At 40.9% G+C, this 21,645-nt stretch overlaps 1 protein-coding gene across 1 annotated transcript in view; it reads right to left on the bottom strand.

Moving 5' to 3' along the window:
• The window catches only part of AOX1 (aldehyde oxidase 1), an 87,381-nt gene that overhangs the window by 1,190 nt on the left and 64,546 nt on the right, over window positions 1-21,645 (bottom strand). The window contains exons 32-35 of the mRNA XM_045480674.1: window positions 18,262-18,327; window positions 17,961-18,149; window positions 14,218-14,385; window positions 1,720-1,795 (exon numbers count right to left, since the gene is read on the bottom strand). Of these exons, the coding sequence (XP_045336630.1) occupies window positions 1,742-1,795; window positions 14,218-14,385; window positions 17,961-18,149; window positions 18,262-18,327 (477 nt within the window). The 3' untranslated portion in view covers window positions 1,720-1,741. The remainder of the gene's footprint in view (window positions 1-1,719; window positions 1,796-14,217; window positions 14,386-17,960; window positions 18,150-18,261; window positions 18,328-21,645) is intronic.

The following is a 21,645-nucleotide window of genomic DNA, read 5'->3' as shown; positions in this document are numbered from 1 at the left end:
AAAATTTGGCATTTAGCTGGGGCGCCCGGGTGGCTAAGTCAGTTGGATGTCCGACTTCAGCTCAGGTCATGATCTCACAAACTGTGAGTTGGAGCCCCGCATTGGGCTCTGTGCTGCAGCTCAGAGCCTGGAGCCTGCTTCGGATTCCGCATCTCCCTCTCTCTCTGCCACTCCTCTGCTCTGTCTCTCTCTCTCTCTCTCAAAAATAAATAAACGTTAAATTTTTAAAAAAAAAAAAAAACCATAAAATTTGGCATTTAGCACATCTGAGTGTGTATGTGTAGCTTTCCTTTAGTGAGTACGGTGTCAGGCATGATGCTGAGTACTTTATAAACCTTGTTTTATATAGGGATTAGAGTGAATTTGCCATCACGTCCACATTGAATTTTAACACTTGAAAAGAGAGAGGTAGAGAGAGAGAATAAAGAACTAGATAGACATTCTGCCTTCTATACATGGGTATATGTGCTTTCATTACTATTTTATAATAATTTAAAATATAGTTTAAAACATTAGCTGTTTTGATTTTTGTTATTGTGAAAGGAGAAACAAAAATATCATCAATTATTTAGTCTGATTTAGCAAAACTATCCATGCAAGTTCTTATGTGACAAGTAACAATGGAATTAAACATATATCTGTTAATATGCATGGGTTGTTTTAGACATTTAATTGGAAAATTAGAGTTTGATGAAAATGTTTTTTCTCTGAATCTATGACATAGTTCTCTTCTGCTTTCATTTTTTCTAATGTTGCCCAGTAAGTGTGCACAAAAGCAGTTTAGTTTTACAACAATGAAAATTTCTTTTTGTCAGCAGACATTTCCCAGGCACTTTTGGTGGCCACCCTCCAAAGTCTTCAGTGCTCTGAGTTTTGTGTTAAGCTGCAGTACAAAACTGTAGCAGTTAAACACAACAAATGCAGCTAGATACCTCTTTTGTTTTATTTTATTTTTACTTTTTAAAATGTTTATTTATTTATTTATTTAGAGAGAGAGTGAGCAGGGGAGGGGCAGAGAGAAATGAAGAGAGAGAATCCCAAGCAGGCTCCACACTGCCAGCACAGAGCCTAACACAGGGCTCAATCTCATGAATGATGAGATCATGACCTGAGCTGAAATCAAGAGTCAGACCCTTAACCATCTGAGCCACCCAGGTGCCCCCAGATACTTCTTTAAATAGCACTAGTTCATTATAAATGCAGGAAGCAATAGATTTTAATGTAGTGCTTTGTACTCAAGACATGATTCTCAAAAGAATTAGGGAGTAGGATCTTTAAAATATCTTAATCCACAACGTTCTTGTTTTAAATTTTATTTTAAAATGAAAAGAAAAACTGGTGCAGGTGCCTGGCTCAGTCAGTGGAGCATGCGACTGTTGTTCTTGGGGTTGTGAGTTCAACTCCATGCTGTGTATAGAGATTACTCAAAAATAAAATCTTTAAAAAGATAAATAAATAAAATGAAAACAAAAGCTGGTACTATGTTTTTCTTGGGTAAAATACCCTGAATTTCCTTGTCAGCATCCAAAGCCATGTATTGTTTAGTGTTAAAAAATTAAAATGTTGAATAAAGCTTAAAAATGAAACTAGATTTATACATTTGTGCAATCCTAAATTTCCATAGAACACAGTTGGAAAAGCTACTGGACTGGCTCATCTTTTTTTTTTTTTTTTTTCCTTTTCTTTCTGAGTAATTATGTTTCAGCTTAATGATCTTACCTTTTAGGAAATGACAGCAGTGTTACGCTATAGGGATAGACCAAGGTTTAAATGTCTTAGGGTCATCTCTTGGGATCTAAGAAAGAAACCAAATTAGATACTTAATGTTCATAATGCCATTGCAATATTTCATGAGAAGAACAAAGTTTTGAAAATCCTTAGGTTTTGAAATTTTTTCTGACAGAAGGAGGCAGGATTTTCCTGAGGAATGGGACGGTACCATTCCTTTCAAGTGATAACTCTGAAGAGACAGGGATTTGGTGTTGTGATCTCTGCTACACTTAAATGTCGTTTAAGAGGGCACTTCGATGTTACCTATTTTCTTTGCTTCCCAGATGTGAATCCCAAAGAGAATTCCAAATCTTGTGAAAATGTTTGGGGGAAGACAGTGGGAAGGGAACAGTGGGTAGGCTGAGTTACTTGCACTGGAGCCTACAGACTTGGTCTCCTCTGCAGTGATTTGAGAACAGCTCTGTCTATACCTTTAGCCAAATGATTTGTGTGGTTCAGTGCCCTTGCTAATTAACTCCCAGGCTCATTCTACTATCCTCGGCTACAAGCCCCCAAGACTTTGACCTGTTTATCTTCCTCCTTGTGGTCCTCAGTTCCTGTCTCCTCTGCTGGGAATTCACTCCCTTACGTCTGGCAGTAAGCAGATATTCCTTCCCTCTGCTGTTGTCCTGTTTTTGTTTGAAGAGTTGACTTTTATTACAAAGGTGTTAAAAGAAAAAACAAAGTTCCCATAAATAATGAAGAGTTATGAAGATTCCAAAAAGCTTTTCTTCTAATATTTCTTTCACAAAAATACAAAAAGAAGACAAAGAACAAAAATGAACAAAAAACCTCAACTCTGTAACCTGTATCCTTACAAATTCTGTTCTGTTTGTTCTTAATCTGTATTGAAATGTAAATGGGGGGGGGGTAGGTTTGCTGTTCTCAAAGGGCCTCCCTGCATTCTTTACTTAACTGGGGCTCAGGGAGTTGCTTGGCTATCTTGTTTAGAATCAGCCTGTTGCACCTGGGCAGGGCAAGACATCGGACAAAGCGCCTCAGTCTGGTCTGAGGTGATTTCAGGTCAGCTCCTCTGCTAAAGGGAATGGAATTTTTAGTCTCTTCCAAAACCTACTTCCAATTCTTTTCACCAGGCCTGGGCTTCTGGGGTGCCCTTCTGCTTTGGAACACAGATCAGTAGTTATTCCCAGCCTTCTTGAGTCTCACCAACTCCCTAGGTCCTGGAGTGAGGACTTAACCTCCTTCCTTCTTCCCTTCCTTCCTTCCTTCCCTCCTCCTTCTTCTTCTTCTTCTTTTATTTTTATTTTTTTTATTTCAAAGGTCCCAGGTATGGGACTTAAGCTGCTCTTCCCTGGCTTTTGGTGATCTTCCCTTTATCTTCTCTTTTGCTTGGTGCCCTCATCCTTTTCCTTCTCTATTCTATTTCTCCCTGTTGGTTCTCTACAGCTATAATTAAGGCAATTTTCACTATGAGTATCAAGACTGATTCTGCTTTTCATTAAGTCTCTGCTTCTGAGATCTATCTGACCCAATCTCTTTGGTCCAAGGTCTAGTACAATAGATAGTTGCCATCAGTTCAGGAATTCATCATCATCATTGTGCAGTAAAGGATTAAGTCAGCAGGCCTGGGTAGTCCAAACCCTGCATATTCCAAAGAAAGTTTTAGCTCCTGACCAGCTCCTGGGAGGTAACACCAAAGCCCTAGCAATCCCACCTGATAAGATGTCTTTGTTTACCTGGGGCCTTGTGTCATGTGGTATCATTTGACCTCTGGAAGAGCTGGACACTGAGTAACTAAGATCAGTATGCAGATAACTTACGCCTACACGACTGATCTCTAATAAAAACCCTTGACACCAAGGCTCAGGTAAGCTTCTTTGGTTGGAAAAACCTTGTGTATCTTCTCATACATCATTGCTGGAGAATTAGGTGTTGTCTATGTGACTCCGCTGGGAGAAGACAACTGGAAGCTTGTGCCTGGTCTCTCCTGGACTCTGCCCTATGTTCCTTTTTCCTTTGCTGATGTTAACCTCTATCTTTTCACCATAATAAACCATAACCATGAGTATATCAGCTTTCCTGAATTCTGTGAGTGCATCTAGTGAACCATCGAATCTGAATGTGGTCTTGTGGACTTTTAACTCAGTCTTCTTCATTATCATCACCATCATCATCCTCACCGTCAATGTGTGCATTGACCACTTACTATGTGTGACAACTGCAAAATGCTTTTCATGTGTTAATTTTTTTTTTTTGAGAGAGAGAGAGAGACAGCACATGAGTGAAGGGGGGGACAGAGAGAGAGGGAGGAAGGAGAGAGAGAATCTTAAGTAGCCTCCACACCCAGCGCAGACCCCAACTTGGGGCTCCATCTCACAACTGGAAGATCATGACCTGAGCTGAAATCAAGAGTCAGACATGTAACCAACTCAGCCACCCTTGTACCCCACCATGTGTTATCTTAATCAATCCTTACAACAACCTGGAAGGTAATTCAAATTATTCTCTTCACATACCTGTCCCCCAGTTTTATAGATAAGGAAACCAAGTGATCAGAGAAGTTAAATAAATCATCAAAAGTAGAGCTGGCCTTCTAACCCACATCCTTCTGACTCCAGGGCCTATGTCTTAACCACTAAGCTAAAAGGGTACATCGTGACTCCTTTCCGTTGCTAGTTAAGTGGCTGCTTTTTTTCCTGTTTCACATTCTGCGTTGCTTATTCCCTCTTTTCAACAGCTTTGCCCTGTTCCTTTTTAGGTGCTGTCCCTACCTCTTCCCTTCCCCTGCTTCTCTCAACTAAAGGAGTAACCTTCCAGAGACCAGGTAGGAGGGTTTTTAGGTACAAAAACATACATTCAGTAACCGTGTCAGGTAATCCCCCTTCATAGTAAGAAAGGCCACTCTGTGAAATGTCACCAAACGTTGCAGGGAACAGATTCAGTCCCTGCACCCTGGGGCAAGCATGCTCAACATGGAACCAGTTTCATAGCCTATTAAGTGCTGGTGAAACCTCTTCCAAGACAGCGTGAGAGGCAGGGAGGTGAAGAATGTGATGAAGAATGAAAGAGCCTGCGCCTGTCTGAGTGTGTGTGTGCATGTACATGTATGTATGTGTGTGTGTTTGTGTGTCTCACAGGGACAGAATGATAGACAGCATTCTGACAAAGGCACCATGGGAGACTTCACTCTGAGTCACCTCCTGAGTCGTGCAGTTTGTGTCTGTGCTCCATCTCAGAATCCGTGGGACTGAGGTGTGTGTGTGTGTGTGGCTTTTAAGGCCTTGCCAAGGATCTGTGGCTTAGCTTCCAGCAGAACTGGGTGCAGAATGCATGTTTCTACGTGTTATTGGGGTAGGTTCCAAAACTATAAAGAAACAGAATGCAATCTTGTAGGACTGCCAGTACCTCTCCCTCTGCTCAGAGAAATGCAAAGCAGTGCACAGGGTGTGGGGTTAAGGACTAGTGTTTGGGGGCCAACCAACCCACACTAGTGTAGGTAAACCTGGCTGCTTCACGGCACAGGAAACGTTCACGTGTCTCTCCTTCATCTGGCAGGGACAGCTCCCTTTACTGAACTAACAGGTGGCACTTAAAAGTGCCATTAAAATGCTGCCAACTCTGAGTCTGGGCATCCAGAACTGTGAACGAAGCAGGAAGGCAAAATGGAACATGGGGGTGGCAAGGCAGTGGCAATGCGGAGGGAAGAGAGTAGGTGGGAGGAGGCTGCATTAGGGTCTGCACGGCAGGGAAGGTAAAGGCCTTCAGAAACTGGACACCTGTCAACCGTACAGAACATGGATGGGTGTCGCCACTGGAATTGGGCGCTGGTCTAGAATGAAAGGACGGCTTCTCAAGGAGATACTCTAGAGCCAGGCCTCAGCCCAGCACATGACACAACCACTTGTGGTGGCTGCAAGTGTTCCTTGTGAGTCAGCATTATGAAGCTGCCCCTTCCAAATGCCGGGTGAACTGAAACCTGTTTGCAAACTTGTTTCTAAGCTGAAGGTCTGATTTTAGCTTCCAGGAGATGGAAACTGAATCTGCTTATTTGCTTTATGTGGCCTCCCGCTAGGTCAGCCCCCACACACCATGTTTTTGTAGTTACTTTATATACATATATATATGTGTATATATATATATATATATATATATATATATATATGTATGTATATACATACATATATATATACATATATATACATATGTATGTATATATATATACATACATATATATACATATATATATACATACATATATATACATATATATATATATACATACATATATATATGTTTATTTTTGAGAGAGAGACAGTGAGCACAAGCAGGGGAGTGGCAGAGAGAGACAGAGAGGGAGACACAGAATCTGAAGCAGGCTCCAGGCTCTGAGCTGTTAGTGCACAGCCTGATATGGGGCTCAAACCCACAAACCGTGAGATCATGACCTGAGCTGAAGTCAGACCCTTAACTGACTGAGCCACCCAGGTGCCCCTTGTAGTTACTTTAATAAATACTTTTTGCCGTGAGTGATAACAAGGTGTTTGTATTTGCCCTACTGTCAAATTCTCCAAGGAAGTATTTTTCTTTCTTTCTTTCTTTCTTTTTTTAAATGTTTATTTAGTTTTGAGAGAGAGAGAGAGAGAGAGAGAGAGAGAGCAAGAGGGAGAGGGCAGAAAGAGAGGGAGACACAGAATCCAAAGCAGACTCCAGGCTCCAAGCTATCAGCATAGAGCCTGATGGGCAAACTCACGAAATGTGAGATCATGACCTGGGCCAAAGTTGGATGCTTAATCAACTGAGCCACCCAGGTACCCCACCAAGGCAGTATTTTTCTAATTTTTACGACTGTGGAACTCTTCATGTCTCTGAATCCTAAAGATTTTTTTTTTTTTTTTAGGTGAAATCACTGTTTCTAAGAAAAAGTTCTAATTTGAAAATGTTAGGTATTTTCTGTGTATCTTTAAAAGAAGTTTCCTTTTTTTTCCCTTGTGGAATTTTAAATGACTGTATAAAACACATTTCCAAGAAATACATTTTTCTTTCTCCCATCACCAAGAAAGAGATACATAGAGATGATATTTTTGGGCATGTATGGCCGAGCCAGGCTGCTCTGCTGGGCTCAGAGCAGAAACTACCACCAGCAACACCATTGTAACCAAGTGTTAACCACCTAAGAAAGGGCACATGGGTAAAAACCACAATCAACAGCTCTGATCAAAGTAACCAAAGACACAGATGTAAACAACCTTTGATATAGTAAACGATTGTTCAAATAGAATTTTTTTGCCTGCTTTTTGTTGCAGCTTGAAACTAATGATCTGCAAAAATGAGGCTGCTAGTCTTTTTTTTTTTTTTTAAGTTTATTTATTTATTTTGAGACAAAGAGTGCACTCACAAAAGCTGGAAGGGGCAGAGAGAGAGGGAGAGAGAGAATCCCGAGCTGGCTCCCCACCACCAGCGCAGAGCCAGACTTGGGGCTCAATCCCATGAACCATGAGATCATGACCTGAGCTGAAACCATGAATTGGACACTCAACTGACTGAGCCACCCAGGCACCCTGAGGCTGTAGTCTTAAGAGTTGTTTTTTGCTGTCCTTAGCAGGTCAACTCGATTTAATGTGGAAATCTTTTTAAGCCCTTTGGGAGAGGCATATTTTGAAGAAAGTGATTAATAGTTACGGGTATTTGGTGGAAACTTCACTTTAATATTTACAGAGTGACTTATATTTACATAATATTTTTACATGCGTTATTTTATTTAATTCCAAAGGAAAAGTACTGAGGGTTTGACCATCATTTCTGTTTAAGAAATAGTTATAGGCAGGCAGTTATTTACCTTATGGTTATAAGGAGGTTATTAAAAGAGGAGGTTTTAGACTCTCCAGTGCATGTTCTAGTACACAGAAATTCTGAACCTCTCGCCTTCCGACTTGTCAGAGCAAATTGTGTTTTGACAACAGTATTCAAAGGCCAAATACTAAGGGTGTTAATTATCTGTTTCTCAAAAAATGTTTGTTTTTGTTTTTTTGCATAGTACAGTGTTATATGCCAGTGTGAATCATTATATACAGCTCACCCTTTAAAATTTTTTTTTAATGTTTAAGAGAGAGAGAGAGAGAGAGAGACAAAGCATGAGTAGGGGAGAGAAGAGAGGGAAACACAGAATCCGAAGCAGGCTCCACGCTCTGAGCTGTCAGCACAGAGCCCGATGTGGGGCTCAAACTCAGTGGACTGTGAGATCATGACCCGAGCAGAAGTGGAATGCTTAACTGATTGAACCACCCAGGCGCCCCTATGCAGTTGATCCTTGAACAACATGGGGGTAGGGGTGGCAACCCTCCGTGAAATTGAAAATCCACTTATAATTTTGACTCCCAAAAACTTAAGTACTACTAACCTACTGTTTACTGAAATGAACTATCTTATTGTAACATAGCTGATTAGCACATATGTATCATATACTGTATTCTTATTATAAAGTAAGATAAAGAAGAGAAAATGTTATAAGAAAATCTTAAGGGGACACCTGTGTGGCTCAGTTGGTTAAGTGTTGGACTCTTGATCTCAGCTCAGGTCTTGATCTAGGGTCGTGAGTTTGAGCCCCGCAATGGGCTCCACACTGGGCATGGAAGCCTACTTAAAAAAAAAATATCTTAAGGAAGAGAAAATACATTTACCATGCTGTACTGTAATAAATCTGGGTATAAGTGAATCTGCACAGTTCAAACCTATGTGGTTCAAGGATTGACTGTATTTCAGTTAAAATAGCATGTTGTAGTTTGTTTCAAGGTAAATCTGATACAGGCTCAGATTTGTTTCAAGATGCTTTAAAGAGACTGGTCTGTGTGAGGAGCCAGGCTATGAGAACTTTAGGAGGCTTATTGTGTGAATAAATCATAATTTCTAAAGAACTGAAGATGGAGACTTGGATTGTGATAGAAGCTAGATGCCAGGGAAGCTGGAACAAAGATCATTCAGGTTTCACCCTCCTGATGTGAAGATAAGTGGTATGGCCACAAGTTTTTATTTGTTATCTCTATGCCAGAAAGAACAACAAACAGCCTGTTAGTTACAAGTTTTTTCTACCAATATCAGAGACTTACAAGGTAAGGCCATTAAAAAAATTTTTTATGTTTATTTATTTTGAGAGAGAGAGGGAAAGGACACGAGCGCAAGTGGGGGTGGGGAAGAGAGAACAGGAGAGAAAATCCCAAGCAATCTCCACACTGTCAGCACAGAGCCTGATGCAGGGCTCCTTCTCAGGAACCGTGAAATCATGACCTGAGCCAAAATCAAGAGTTGTACACTTAACTGACTGAGCCACCCAGGCGCCCCCAAGGTAAGGCCATTTTTGAGGGCTACTTGGTCCCATTTTACTTTGAATCTAATGAAACTGCCACAGGGCCTTTGCACTAACTGTTCTCTGTCTGGAACATACCATTACCAGCTTTATGCTTGCTCCTTCCTCAGCTCAAAGGTCAATGTCCTAGAGAAAATTTCTCTAATAGACCATCAAAAATAATCTAAAATAATCTTTCCATCACATTATAGCCCCCTATTTTTCTATTTTGCTTCAGAGTATTTCTCACCACCTGAGATTGTATTGTGTGAATGTGAGCTCCATGTAGGCAGAGATTGACTGGCTCACTGTTTCTTTAGTTCCCCAGCAGTGTCTGGTGCATGGAAAAATGAATGAATGATTGCATGATGAATGATCAGAGCTGGGGCCAAATCTATGACCTCTTTGACTTTAAGAAAAGGTTAAGGCTAAATTAGTAAAGTTTTGTTCTATTGATGAACAGGCATCATCCGGAGTCAGCTAAGTACTTATAATTCACAGTAGTTGTTTGTCTTCCTCCCCTGCTACACCATAAACAACTTGAGAGCAGATACCAGTGAATCTCATTCACCAGTATACTCCTGGTACCTCAAAATATGCAAAAAGGAAAGTATTGAATTAATTTCTTGAATTTGATTAAAATATGAAAGGTAAGTAGGGATTAGCCAGGTGAGGAAAAGGAGGAAGATGGTTTCAAGCAGAGGAGAGAGCTTGGTGGAAGCCTCTGTCCTTGATATGAGGAACAGACAGAAGATGGCAAGTGTGGAGAGAGAAGGCAGGGTAGGGTGCCATGCATAGCTGGAGAAGTGGGTGAGGCCAGCCATAGGGGAATTTGCAGGTTTGTAGGCTTGGCGGGGCAAGTTAAAAAGTTATATCTTTATCCTAAGAGCAATGGGAACTTTTTACCTGTGTATATGCTAGAGTGACATGACCATATTTGTCACAACACAAATTTTTGGCTGCACTGGGTACTGTGAAGTCAGCAATGAAGCTGCTTTGACCTAGGCTGGAGAGATGTGAGGTGGACTTAGGGTCTCTAGAAAGTAAGCTCCACAAATGTAGAGACTGCCCTCTGTTTCATTCACTTCTGAATTCCCAGCACCCAGAACAATGTCTGGTACCTGCTTTGTGGTACAATACAGATAGAGGAGTATTTGCATTTCCTGTGACAGGAAGTAGCAGATGAATCTATATTTTATGTGTTTCTGGTCCTCTTTGTTACACCAAGAGTCAGGACTTCCTCCTCTCTGCTTCCCTTGGGAGGCCCCACGCAAGGCTGGCTTTTGGTTATTCTTTTTCTGTTGGTGTACAGCTGAAGGGAGGGGGTCTGGAGGTGAGAATGGAGAAAGTTTTTTTTTTTAAAGTTTTATTTATTTATTTATTTTGAGGGAGACAGAGACAGTGTGAACGGGGGAGGGGCAGAGAGAGGGAGAGAGAGAATACCAAGCAGGCTCCATGTTGCCAGCATAGACCTTGTCCTGGGGCTCAATCAGCTATCAGCTGGAGCTCAGAACCTATGAGATCATGATCTGAGCCGAAATCAAGAGTTGGACGCTTAACTGACTGAGCCACCCAGGTGCCCTGAACAGAGAAACTCTTGAATCCCTGAAGTCTTGTCAAGAATTTGAAGTCACTCATTATGAAGTCACTCCCAATTATACGGTTCAAACCTTTTCAAATATTAATGTCAGGGATATCTCAATTTTGGAAAATAAATATGTAAACAAGGTAAATTGTACATACAAATAATTACAAATTAAAAGATGGTTATAAGTGTGTGTGTATGTATATATAAATACCAAAATTTTTATGGTTATTTCTGATTAGTGGGGTTATATGGCTGATTTTAACTTTGATCTTACACTTTCAACATTTTCTTATTTTTCCATAATGGACATGTGTTACTTTTGTGAAGATAAAAAATAATACATGTTTAAAAATGAGGTTTATAATATCAAACATAGATTATAACATGTGGTGCTATTTAGATGTATTTTAGAAAATGTGAGGTTACTCTCGCATTGACCCTGAGCATTTGATTGATGGGTATACAAATTATTTGATGATTTATATCCACGAATATATATATTAAATTACTGTTACCAAAAAAATCAGACTTGGGAGAAAAACCTGGACTCATGCCATGAACAAGGTAGCTGGCAGGTGGGGTCCCAAATGGTGAATGAAATCAGAGTCATTCACTTCTTTACCATTGCATATGACAGAGTGACTTTGCCAGATAACCCAACTATTAAAAATGGCCTAAAGCCTTGGAAATGAAGGAATTCATTTTCTGGGAGCCAGGCCATTTTGAAGACCGAAAAATGTGAAACGTGGGCAAGAAAGGAAGAGTAGAATTGCTGCTCCGAGTTTTTAGTTTCACTAAAATGGCCCATTTTGGGAAAGGATATTTATTACTGTAAAATACGATTGAGAACATTTTTTTGAAAGGTTGAAAGTGGAACGATTCGTGTCGAGATCACGTGATTCTGTAGTCACCACGTGACCACTGCTGTGGTCTGGAGGGGCGGACTTGACCCTCCAGTTCCAAATCCACCCAGAGAAGGTGTTCCTAGCAGTGGAGGAGTGCTGGTTTCCTGGCCCTGCCCCTCTGAGCAGGACTGGCCAGAGGTGGGTGACTACAACCCTTCTGTGGACAGTGCAGTCAGGTGAGGGGCAGCCTGAGGGGCAAAGCTGTTGCTGGGACACTTGGAGGGAAATACAGTGTGGTGGGTATTATTGGAATAGGAGAAATGTTGAGTCAGCCTTGGGGATCGGAAGAGGAATAGATCATTTAGGGGAAGGAAATGAGTAATTATGACACTTGTATTTTTCTTTTAAGTTGTATTGTTTAATCTCTATACCCAATATGGGGCTTGAACTCATGACCCCAAGATCAAGAGTTGCATGCTCTTCTGACTGAGCCAGCCAAACATGCCTATGACACTTATTTTTAAGCAATATTCCCAAGTCCTGGGTCATGTTATTCTTTCACTCTATGGCTGGATATTTTGAAGAGGTCAGTTAAGTATTTGAGCTTCTTTTTTTTTTTTTTTTTTTTTTAATTTTTTTTTTTCAACGTTTATTTATTTTTGGGACAGAGAGAGACAGAGCATGAACGGGGGAGGGGCAGAGAGAGAGGGAGACACAGAATCGGAAACAGGCTCCAGGCTCTGAGCCGTCAGCCCAGAGCCCGACGCGGGGCTCGAACTCACGGACCGCGAGATCGTGACCTGGCTGAAGTCGGACGCTTAACCGACTGCGCCACCCAGGCGCCCCTTGAGCTTCTTTTTTTAAAAAAATATATCTTTTAATGTTTTTATTTATTTTTGAGAGAGAGAGAGAGAGAGTGGGGGGGGGGGGGCGGGGGAGAGGCAGAGAGAGGTGGAGACACAGAATTGGAAGCAGGCTCTAAGCCCTGAGCTGTCAGCACAGAGCCCGATGTGGGGCTCAAACTCAGGAACCACGAGATCATGACCTGAGCCAAAGTCCGACGCCCAACTGACTGAGCCACCCAGGTGCCCTTGGGCTTCCTTTAATATAGATATGAAAAAATACAAATGTCTTTTAAGAGGTAGAGAATCAGTTCTTTTCTCTCTAAGAAGCAATATACTATGCTGGAGCCAGACAGTCTGGGTTTGAATCTTGACCTTGGGCAAATGACCATACCTCAGTTTCCTCAATAGTAAAATGAAAAAAATAATACTAGTTACCTGATAGAGTTTGACTAATGAGATATTTCACTAATGTGAAATATTTAGTATGGTGCCCAATCAATGCCAACTACTGTTACTATTTATATTAGGATGCTATGAGGAGATGGGCAAGGTGGACTCAGTGACCTCACTGGGGTTGCGTAGCTGCAACATTCAGCAGGCTGGCCTTGCAGCAGGCTGCATCTAGCAGGTAGCTCCCCAGTCTTCCCTCTCCTGGGCTGGGTGGCATTGTTATAAAATGGAATGAAGTGGAAAAGCAGCCACTGTTATTTCTTTTCATTTTCTTTCAATGTTTCTTTCTTTCTTTCTTTCTTTCTTTCTTTCTTTCTTTCTTGAGAGAGAGAGAGAATCTCAAGCAGGCTCTGTGCTGCCAGCATGGATGTGGGACTTGATCTCACAAACTGTGAGATCATGACCTGAGCTGAAATCAAGAGTTAGATGCTTAACCAACTGAGCCACTCAGTTGGCACTCAGATGCTCCAAGATCATGTTATTTCTAAATGAAAGCTAGACTGTGTACCCTGTGTTTGTATAGGGAGCATGGAGAGTGTGTAATCAAATATAGCTACATGACACATGGCTTATTTTTATGTTTAGTTTTCTTGAAGAGTAGGATAGATTAGATAGGATAGAGGGAGGAAATATAACAGCTTGATGAAATCATTAGTTGTTTAATATTTAGCTATTAGTTTTTGTTTTGTTTTCTTTTTTTTAATAATTCTTTTCTTATATTTATTTTATTTTTGAGACAGAGAGAGAGCAGGGAAGAAGCAGAGAGAGAGGGAGAGAGAGAATCCCAAGAAGGCTCCATGCTGTCAGTGCAGAGCCTGATGTGGGGCTCAATCCCATGAAGCATGAGATTATGACCTAAGCCAAAATCAAGAGTCTGATGCTTAACCAACTGAGCCATCTGGTGCCCAGCTATTAGTTTCTAAAGCATGATAAATTACTCTACTTCAGGATTGCTGAGAAAATCAAATTAAATAACAGATAGGGATGTGCTTTTTAAAATTTTTAAATTGCTACATATACAAAAGGTATTTGTGTGATTTCTTTTTATCATCTTATATTTTATTAAAAAAATTTTAAATGTTTTTTATTTATATTTGAGAGAGAGACAGAGAGAGAGAGAGACAGAGCACAAATAGGGGTAGGGCAGAGAGACAGAGACAGAATCTGAAGCAGGCTTCAGGCTCTGAGGTGTCAGCACAGAGCCCGACACGGGGCTCGAACTCATGAGCAGTGAGATCATGACCTGAGACGAAGTGGGATGCCCAACCTACTGAGCCACCCGAGGTGCCCCTATCATCTTATATTTTATAATTTGACCTTATAATTTGATCAGATTAGGTTATGAATTTTTACCTTACTGGTCTAAGAAGCAAGAGATAGAAAAATCACCTTTTAGGAAAGTAAACAATGATTCCTTACCATCTCTGTGAACCGATCTGCACAGGCCATTCGAACTTGTTCCGGGGTTGCTGGACTCTTCACTATGAAGTCCTCGACTATGTCTCTTTCTTTGCATGCTGCGGCCACAGCATCAGTGATGGCAAAGAACACAGATGACCCCAAGAACATCCCAGACTCCCCCAGGCCCTGCAAGAAAGCACATTTGTTTTAGAACCTTCTATAGTAGATTACAAACTATATTTCAGGGCCCAGATCTTTATTCTCCATTGTGTCCCCAACTCTGAGCAAGTGTCTCACTCACAATAATTCTCAATAAATGTTTGTTCACTGATTTATTGACTGAATGAAACTTGAATACTCTTAAAAATCCCAGTATCACCTGAGCTTCCCGTATCTGTAATACTGTCTAGGTTGAATATTTGTTCTATAGGAAAGGAATGTGTCTACAGGAAAGGGGGGGGTTACCCTATTTAGGGAAGCACAATAAATAGCCAATGTCATGAGCAGAGAGAAAAAATGCCTCATTATGTCTGCAGAATCAGGGAGGGTAGGGTACTCTAGAAGAATGAGTATAGACTTTGGTACCAGATAATGGGTTGAAAGCCTATCATCCACAAGGAATAGTCAGGTAATATAAAGGGGGTACTGTGGGTAGTTGAAGGACAGTAAGGAAAAGCGGGAATCATGGTGAAGTAGAGATACCCCCAGGTCCTGTCTCAAGGGGCAGCTGTTTTTCAGTTCTAGCTAATTTATGCCTTCTAAGAATGTAGCCAAAATTACCAGATCATCCAATTTTTCAAGAGAATTTAGATGTTCTTATTTTAATGTACAATTCCCTGATACTTAAAAGCACTGTAGGTCACAGAAAACACATCTGCAGCCTAGATTCAGTCAGTGGCCCTCCAGTCTGCAGCCCTAGATATTAAGTTTGAATCCTGGCCCTTACTCCCTCTGTTTTTCTGGGTGAGATTCTCTCTCCAGCCTCTGTTTCTTTATTGGTGAAATTCAGGCAATGGTATCTACCTTACAGGGTGCTGTGAAGTTCAGCAAGTGCAAAAGCACCCAGCGGTACTTGGTAGGTCCCTGTTATTATTACACAGCACCTTCCATGGGGCCCCTGTAAACCCCTGATTTTCCTGAGGGTCTGTGTAAGAGTGGCTGGCCACAACCACAGGACTCAAGCATCCTGCCTGTCCTATTGCTCTTAGGATCTGAAAGCTGCTCTCTGTGGGCTCTGAGCTTCCTTTTGCCTTTTCCTCTTTGAGTGATTTCCAGCCTGATGAGAATCCAAGGGTGCTGCTGATTGCCCTTCCTTTCAAACATGCACCCCCCCCCCCACCCAAGTGTCATCACCACACACTAGAGGAAGTTCCTGGGATGAAAGTGGGCTCCAGTTTGGCAATGATAAAATTCCAGCAGATATATGCGGACTCGTTTTCTCTTATATCAATTTGTCACCCCTAGTAAGAAGTTTCCTAAAAGACTTGAAAGAAAATTTAAAAAAAAATTTTTTTTAATGTTTATTTATTTTTGAGAGAGAGAAAGAGAGAGAGAGAGACAGAGTGTGAGTTGGGGAGGGTCAGAGAGAGGGAGACACAGAATCCAAACCAGGCTCTAGGCTCTGAGCTGTTAACATAGAGCCCAGTGGAGGGCTCGAACCCACAAACTGAACTGTTAGATCATGACCTGAGCCGAAGTCAGTAGCTCAATAGACTGAGCCACCCAGACACCCTGAAAGAAAATTTTGACAATACATCTCAAACCTAAAGGAAATTTCTACTCTGAGATGATTTTCATGTAATCTGCATACAGCAGTGCAAATAAATGCTGACCTTTATTTTGATTTGCAGTTCCACGACTTTAGCAGTTACTAAGGGTTCGTGTCTTTGGTTCCTGACACTATTGACATTTTGGGCCAGATAATTCTTTGTTGTGGGGGCTGTCTTGTACATTGAAGGCTGTTTAGCAGCATCTCTGGCCTCTCTAACCAGAGCAGTGACATCTCCTCCCTCCAGATGCTGGTCCATCTCCAGACATTGTCAAATGTATCCTGGGGACCATTTGAAACCACTGTCCTATATCCATTTCTGCGTATGGATGAGGACCCTGAGCTCCCAAGAGGGGAGTGATTTGTCTATGATCAGAGGGAGCTGGTGAGGCTGGGGTGAAAACCCAGCTCCACTGAGACCTGAGTCCAGGATTCTTCCCATGCTGCCATGCTTCCTAAGATTTTAGTTAAGTTTCTTTTCTTTTTTTTTTTTTTCAGTTGAGGTTGCTTTTCTTTTTAATTTTAAGTTGTTTTATTTTTTATTTTTTTAAAAATTTACATCCAAATTAGTTAGCATATAGTGCAACAATGATTTCAAGAGTAGATTCCCTAGTGCCCCTTACCCATTTAGCCCATCCCCCCTTCCATAGCCCCTCCCGCAACCCTCAGTTTGTTCTCCATATTTTTGAGTCTCTTCTGTTTTTGTCCTCCTCCCTGTTTTTATATTATTTTTGTTTCCCTTCCCTTATGCTCATCTGTTTTGTCTCTTAAAGTCCTCATATGAGTGAAGTCATATGATTTTTGTCTTTCTCTAATTTCACTTAGCATAATACCTCCATTTCCAATCATGTAGTTGCAAATGGCAAGATTTCATTCTTTTTTTTTTTTTTTTTTTTTTTAAATTTTTCAACGTTTATTTATTTTTGGGACAGAGAGAGACAGAGCATGAACAGGGGAGGGGCAGAGAGAGAGGGAGACACAGAATCGGAAACAGGCTCCAGGCTCTGAGCCATCAGCCCAGAGCCCGATGCGGGGCTCGAACTCACAGACCGCGAGATCGTGACCTGGCTGAAGTCGGACGCTTAACCGACTGCGCCACCCAGGCGCCCCTAGATTTCATTCTTTTTGATTGCCGAGTAATACTCCACTGTATATATATACCACATTTTCTTTATCCATTCATCCATCGATGGACATTTGGGCTCTTTCCATACTTTGGCTATTGTTGATACTGCTGCTATAAACATGGGGGTGCATGTGTCCCTTCAAAATAGCACACCTGTATCCCTTGGATAAATGCCTACTAGTGCAATTGCTCGGTCATAGGGTAGTTCTATTTTTAGTTTTTTGAGGAACCTTCATACTGTTTTCCAGAGTGGCTGCACCACCTTGAATTCCCACCAACAATGCAAAAGAGATCCTCTTTCTCTGTATCCTCGCCAACATCTGTTGCTTGAGTAGTCTTAAGTTTCTTAAGTGAAAATATTATTCCATCAAATCAGAGCTTTTCACCTGGAAATTTAGAGTTTCCAGTGAAAGAGGATATTAATAAATAAAATCTCTAGCCGAGGATGGCCATTGGACAGAGATCATTTATCCTCTCTGAATCTCACTTTTCTCTAGGTGATTCACCTCCAAATTCTTTTTTTTTTTTTTTTTTTCAACGTTTATTTATTTTTGGGACAGGGAGAGACAGAGCATGAACGGGGGAGGGGCAGAGAGAGAGGGAGACACAGAATCGGAAACAGGCTCCAGGCTCTGAGCCATCAGCCCAGAGCCCGACGCGGGGCTCGAACTCACGGACCGCGAGATCGTGACCTGGCTGAAGTCGGACGCTTAACCGACTGCGCCACCCAGGCGCCCCATCACCTCCAAATTCTAACAGTCTATTATGATTTGGTTCTGATACAGGTTGACATGTATTCTTTATTTTTTCCACCTGCTTGATTTACCATGCTACCTGCATTGCATAGTAGTAGGTTTGGGTGCTTACCTTGGATGAATAGATGGTTAATGGGGTTCGTGATGATGGCAACAAGGAGACATTGAACTCCTCTGGGACGTCAGTGATGGTTGGAATTTTATATTCATCTGGGCCTCGAGAGTACAGAACACCTTCTGGGGAATATTTTAGCTCTTCAGTGGTATAAAGGCCCATTCCCTGAATAAAGGAACCTTCAACCTGAAAGGGGAAAATGTCAAGCTCTGTGATACTGTATGTTTCTTAGAAGGCCTTTACCTACCCCACAGTGGCTTTCAGGAAGTGGCAGCTATCTAAGTGGGCCAGTACCTACCTGCCCAATATCAATGGCGGGATTTAGGCTGCAACATGCATCCATGATGATGTCCGTTCTGATTTTCTGCCAAAAATTAAAATTAGCTCATCATAACAACTTAAAAATATTATATGAAGGTTTATTTAAATGGTATCCAGAACTCCTATTGGTTAATTAACACTGCACTGAACCTCATTAATATTAGAGGTGGTAAGAAATCTGCCAAATTCTTCAATTTTAGTGCTACGACTGGCAATGACCCCAGAAGATCTTTCTATTTTGACTTCTCTTTTTTTTTTATATCAAACTTCTTTCTTTAATTTTTTTAAATGTTTTTATTTATTTTTGAGACTGAGAGAGACAGAGCATGAGCAGGGGAGGGGCAGAGAGAGAGGGAGACACAGAATCCCAAGCAGGCTCCAGGCTCTGAGTGGTCAGCACAGAGCCCGACAAAGGGCTTGAACTCACGGACTGTGAGATCATGACCTGAGCTGAAGTTGGACGCTTAACCGACTGAGCCACCCAGGCGCCCCTGATTTTGACTTCTCTTAAGTGACTCCAAAGTCCATGGTATGTTAGTGCCTTTGAGTGTCACTTAGTAAATAATTGAGCCTGGTTGTTCTTCTGATTCTAAACCTGGATTTGTTGTTCTTTTTTTTTTTTTTTTTTTTTTAATGTTTATTTATTTTTGACAGAGAGAGAGAGACAGAGCATGAGTGGGGGAGGGGCAGAGAGAGAGGGAGACACAGAATCTGAAATAGGCTCCAGGCTCTGAGCTGTCAGCACAGAGCCTGATGCAGGGCTCGAACTCACAGACCGCAAGATCATAATCTGAGCCGAAGTCGGACGCTCAACCGACTGAGCCACCCAGGCGCCCCTCGATTTGTTGTCCTTATACAATTCATGAGCTCATCTAGTCCTCATGATGATTTGATGTAGATAGTTTTTTTTTAAAGTTTATTTATTTTTGAGAGACAGAGAGAGAGGGGGAGACAGAATCCCAAGAAGACTCCATGTGATCAGTGCAGAGCCCAACCCAAGGCTTGAACTCACAGTGAGATGATGACCTGAGCTGAAATCAAGAGTCAGATGTTTAACTGATTGAGCCACCCAGGTGCCCTGATGTAGATGATTGCCATTTTACTGAAGAAATCATGTAGCCATAGTGGCATGTTTGAAATTAGAGATTTGAAAGATATTGGACCATATTATGGGAAAATGTTGAGAATATCTTTGACTTTGCTTATCCACTTCGTTGGATAAGAACGGATGAGAATTGGATGAGAAACATCACAATGATTTGGCCCTTATGTTTTGGAACAAGCATGTGTAGACAGGTTGTTAAGGAGCCACAGAAAACCCCTAGGTGCCTGTAGTCTATCCAGGAATATCTTTGGGCTTTCCTTCTGCCCTCACATCCCATGCTTGTTCTGACAATATCATCATTCTCTGTTGAGGCACACTAGCTGGGCTACCTTCTATCTAGCTTTTTGGATCAGCAGCTCTCTTTTGACTCAAATGTTGACCTCTCAGACAACCTCCTATGTTCATTCTCAACAGCTAGGGCAGGACGTTGGACACACCTCAGGGTGGGCCTGTGACTGGCAGGTGTTTGGATTCAGCAACCACAAATAACTGGCAGCAGTAGGCCTGTCATTTAATTTCTCTGATTTCCCTTTAATTAAAAGAAATTTTGCCTCTTCAAGGAATAAGCTATTTTAAGGGACTGAAGTAATACCAAAATGACTGGACCTTAACCAGTAATAAGGAAGCCATAGGGACAACCAAATTTTCACTGTTCTGGTTCCATAAATTCTGGAAGACCCCCATGAGATTTCTTTCTTTAGGGATTTATACCAAAGCCCTCTGATAGAATCGCCAGATAAAATAGGTATGTCCCCAACTCTGCATTGAACATATTTGTACCAGAAATTTATTTGTTGTTTTTATCTGAAATTCGAATTTAATCAGGCATCCTATATTTTTATTTGCTAGCAACAAATCTGGCAACAACACCTTCAGGGTAGAGGATCAGAAAACTAGTTGATTTCTAAAAACAGCTTTTCTCTGAGTATGGAGTCTTGAATGGGTTACAGGTATGTCAAGACACTGACACTTGGACTTTTGCAGGGGTCTGGGCCAGGATTTTCAGGTTGGTCACCTGCCACCATGGTTTCCTTGTTTGCAAAAGTGTGCTGGGCAAATATTATCTATGTGTGCCATTATGTGAAAGACATTAGGAAATATACTTTTAAAATAATTATATAAGCAATCTATGATCCTGATTTCATGAGTTTACTTCCTCACAATGATCTAGAATGAAAATGGGGACATAATGTATCCTAAGGAGGAACCTGAGTGGAATGTGAGGGCAAGTGCTCTCCAGACATCCCTTCATTTACCGTCTTTTCTGTATAATTTATATAAAATCTAAGTGATGGACAAATTTACCAGCAATGGGGCAATAAAAGACATTTTGATAAGATTTGCAAGTCAATATTTCCAATTTCCTTCTTATTTTACATAAACTGACCATTTCTAGTTTCAGGTAAAATGGTTCAAGATGATGTTGGAATAATCTGTGTATGGAATTTAGATGTGTCATTGGTCCATTCTGTAGATTTCCTAACAATTTCCATACTTTGGATATAGTATATTCTCTTTAAGGTTTCTGTAATCTCTCTATTCCGAGAATGATATCTGGGGTATATTCATAGGTTTACCTTTTATGGTGGAAATTGTTAACTTTTGATTACATGTGACTCCCTGATTCCAGAAGGATGCTCAATTAAGTAGCAAGCACAACAATTATTTTCAGACCTCCTCTCCCCAGCCCCCCCAATCTTTTTTGTTAGGGACAGTAGTACCTTTGGGATAACTGACTTTAGAGAAACATCACAGTGCTATCTGCTCTCAAATATTTACTGAAGACAATTTATTAAATTACCTATTCCTTCAGATTAGATAAATTGACCTTACTTTAGGAACAGAATCTTACCTCCAGTTTTTTTGGAAAAACTTTGAAAAGCAACTTTGTTGTATGAAATAGGATAAAAAAACAATGCACTTTAGGCTGTCATGAACAATTCTGTTTTTGACTACTGCTTTAAAATTTTTTTTAATTAAATTAATTTTTTATTGAGGTATAATTGACATACAACATTATATTAGTTTCAGGTATACAATATTATTTGATATTTGTATATATATCAAAATGACCATCACAATAAGTCTAGTTAACTTCTACCACCATACATAGTTAAATTTTATTTTCTTGTGATGAGGACTTTGAAGATCTAGTCTCTAAGCAACTTTCAAATATGCAATACAGTATTGTTAACTATAGTCACCATTTTGTACTTATTCCCCATGATTTAATTCTTTTATAACTGGAAGTTTGTA

The sequence above is a fragment of the Leopardus geoffroyi genome, chromosome C1 (assembly GCF_018350155.1).
Source record: "Leopardus geoffroyi isolate Oge1 chromosome C1, O.geoffroyi_Oge1_pat1.0, whole genome shotgun sequence".
Taxonomy (NCBI): Eukaryota; Metazoa; Chordata; class Mammalia; order Carnivora; family Felidae; genus Leopardus; species Leopardus geoffroyi.
Note: the sequence above shows the minus strand (reverse complement) of the source record. Positions and strands in the feature narration are given on the sequence as shown.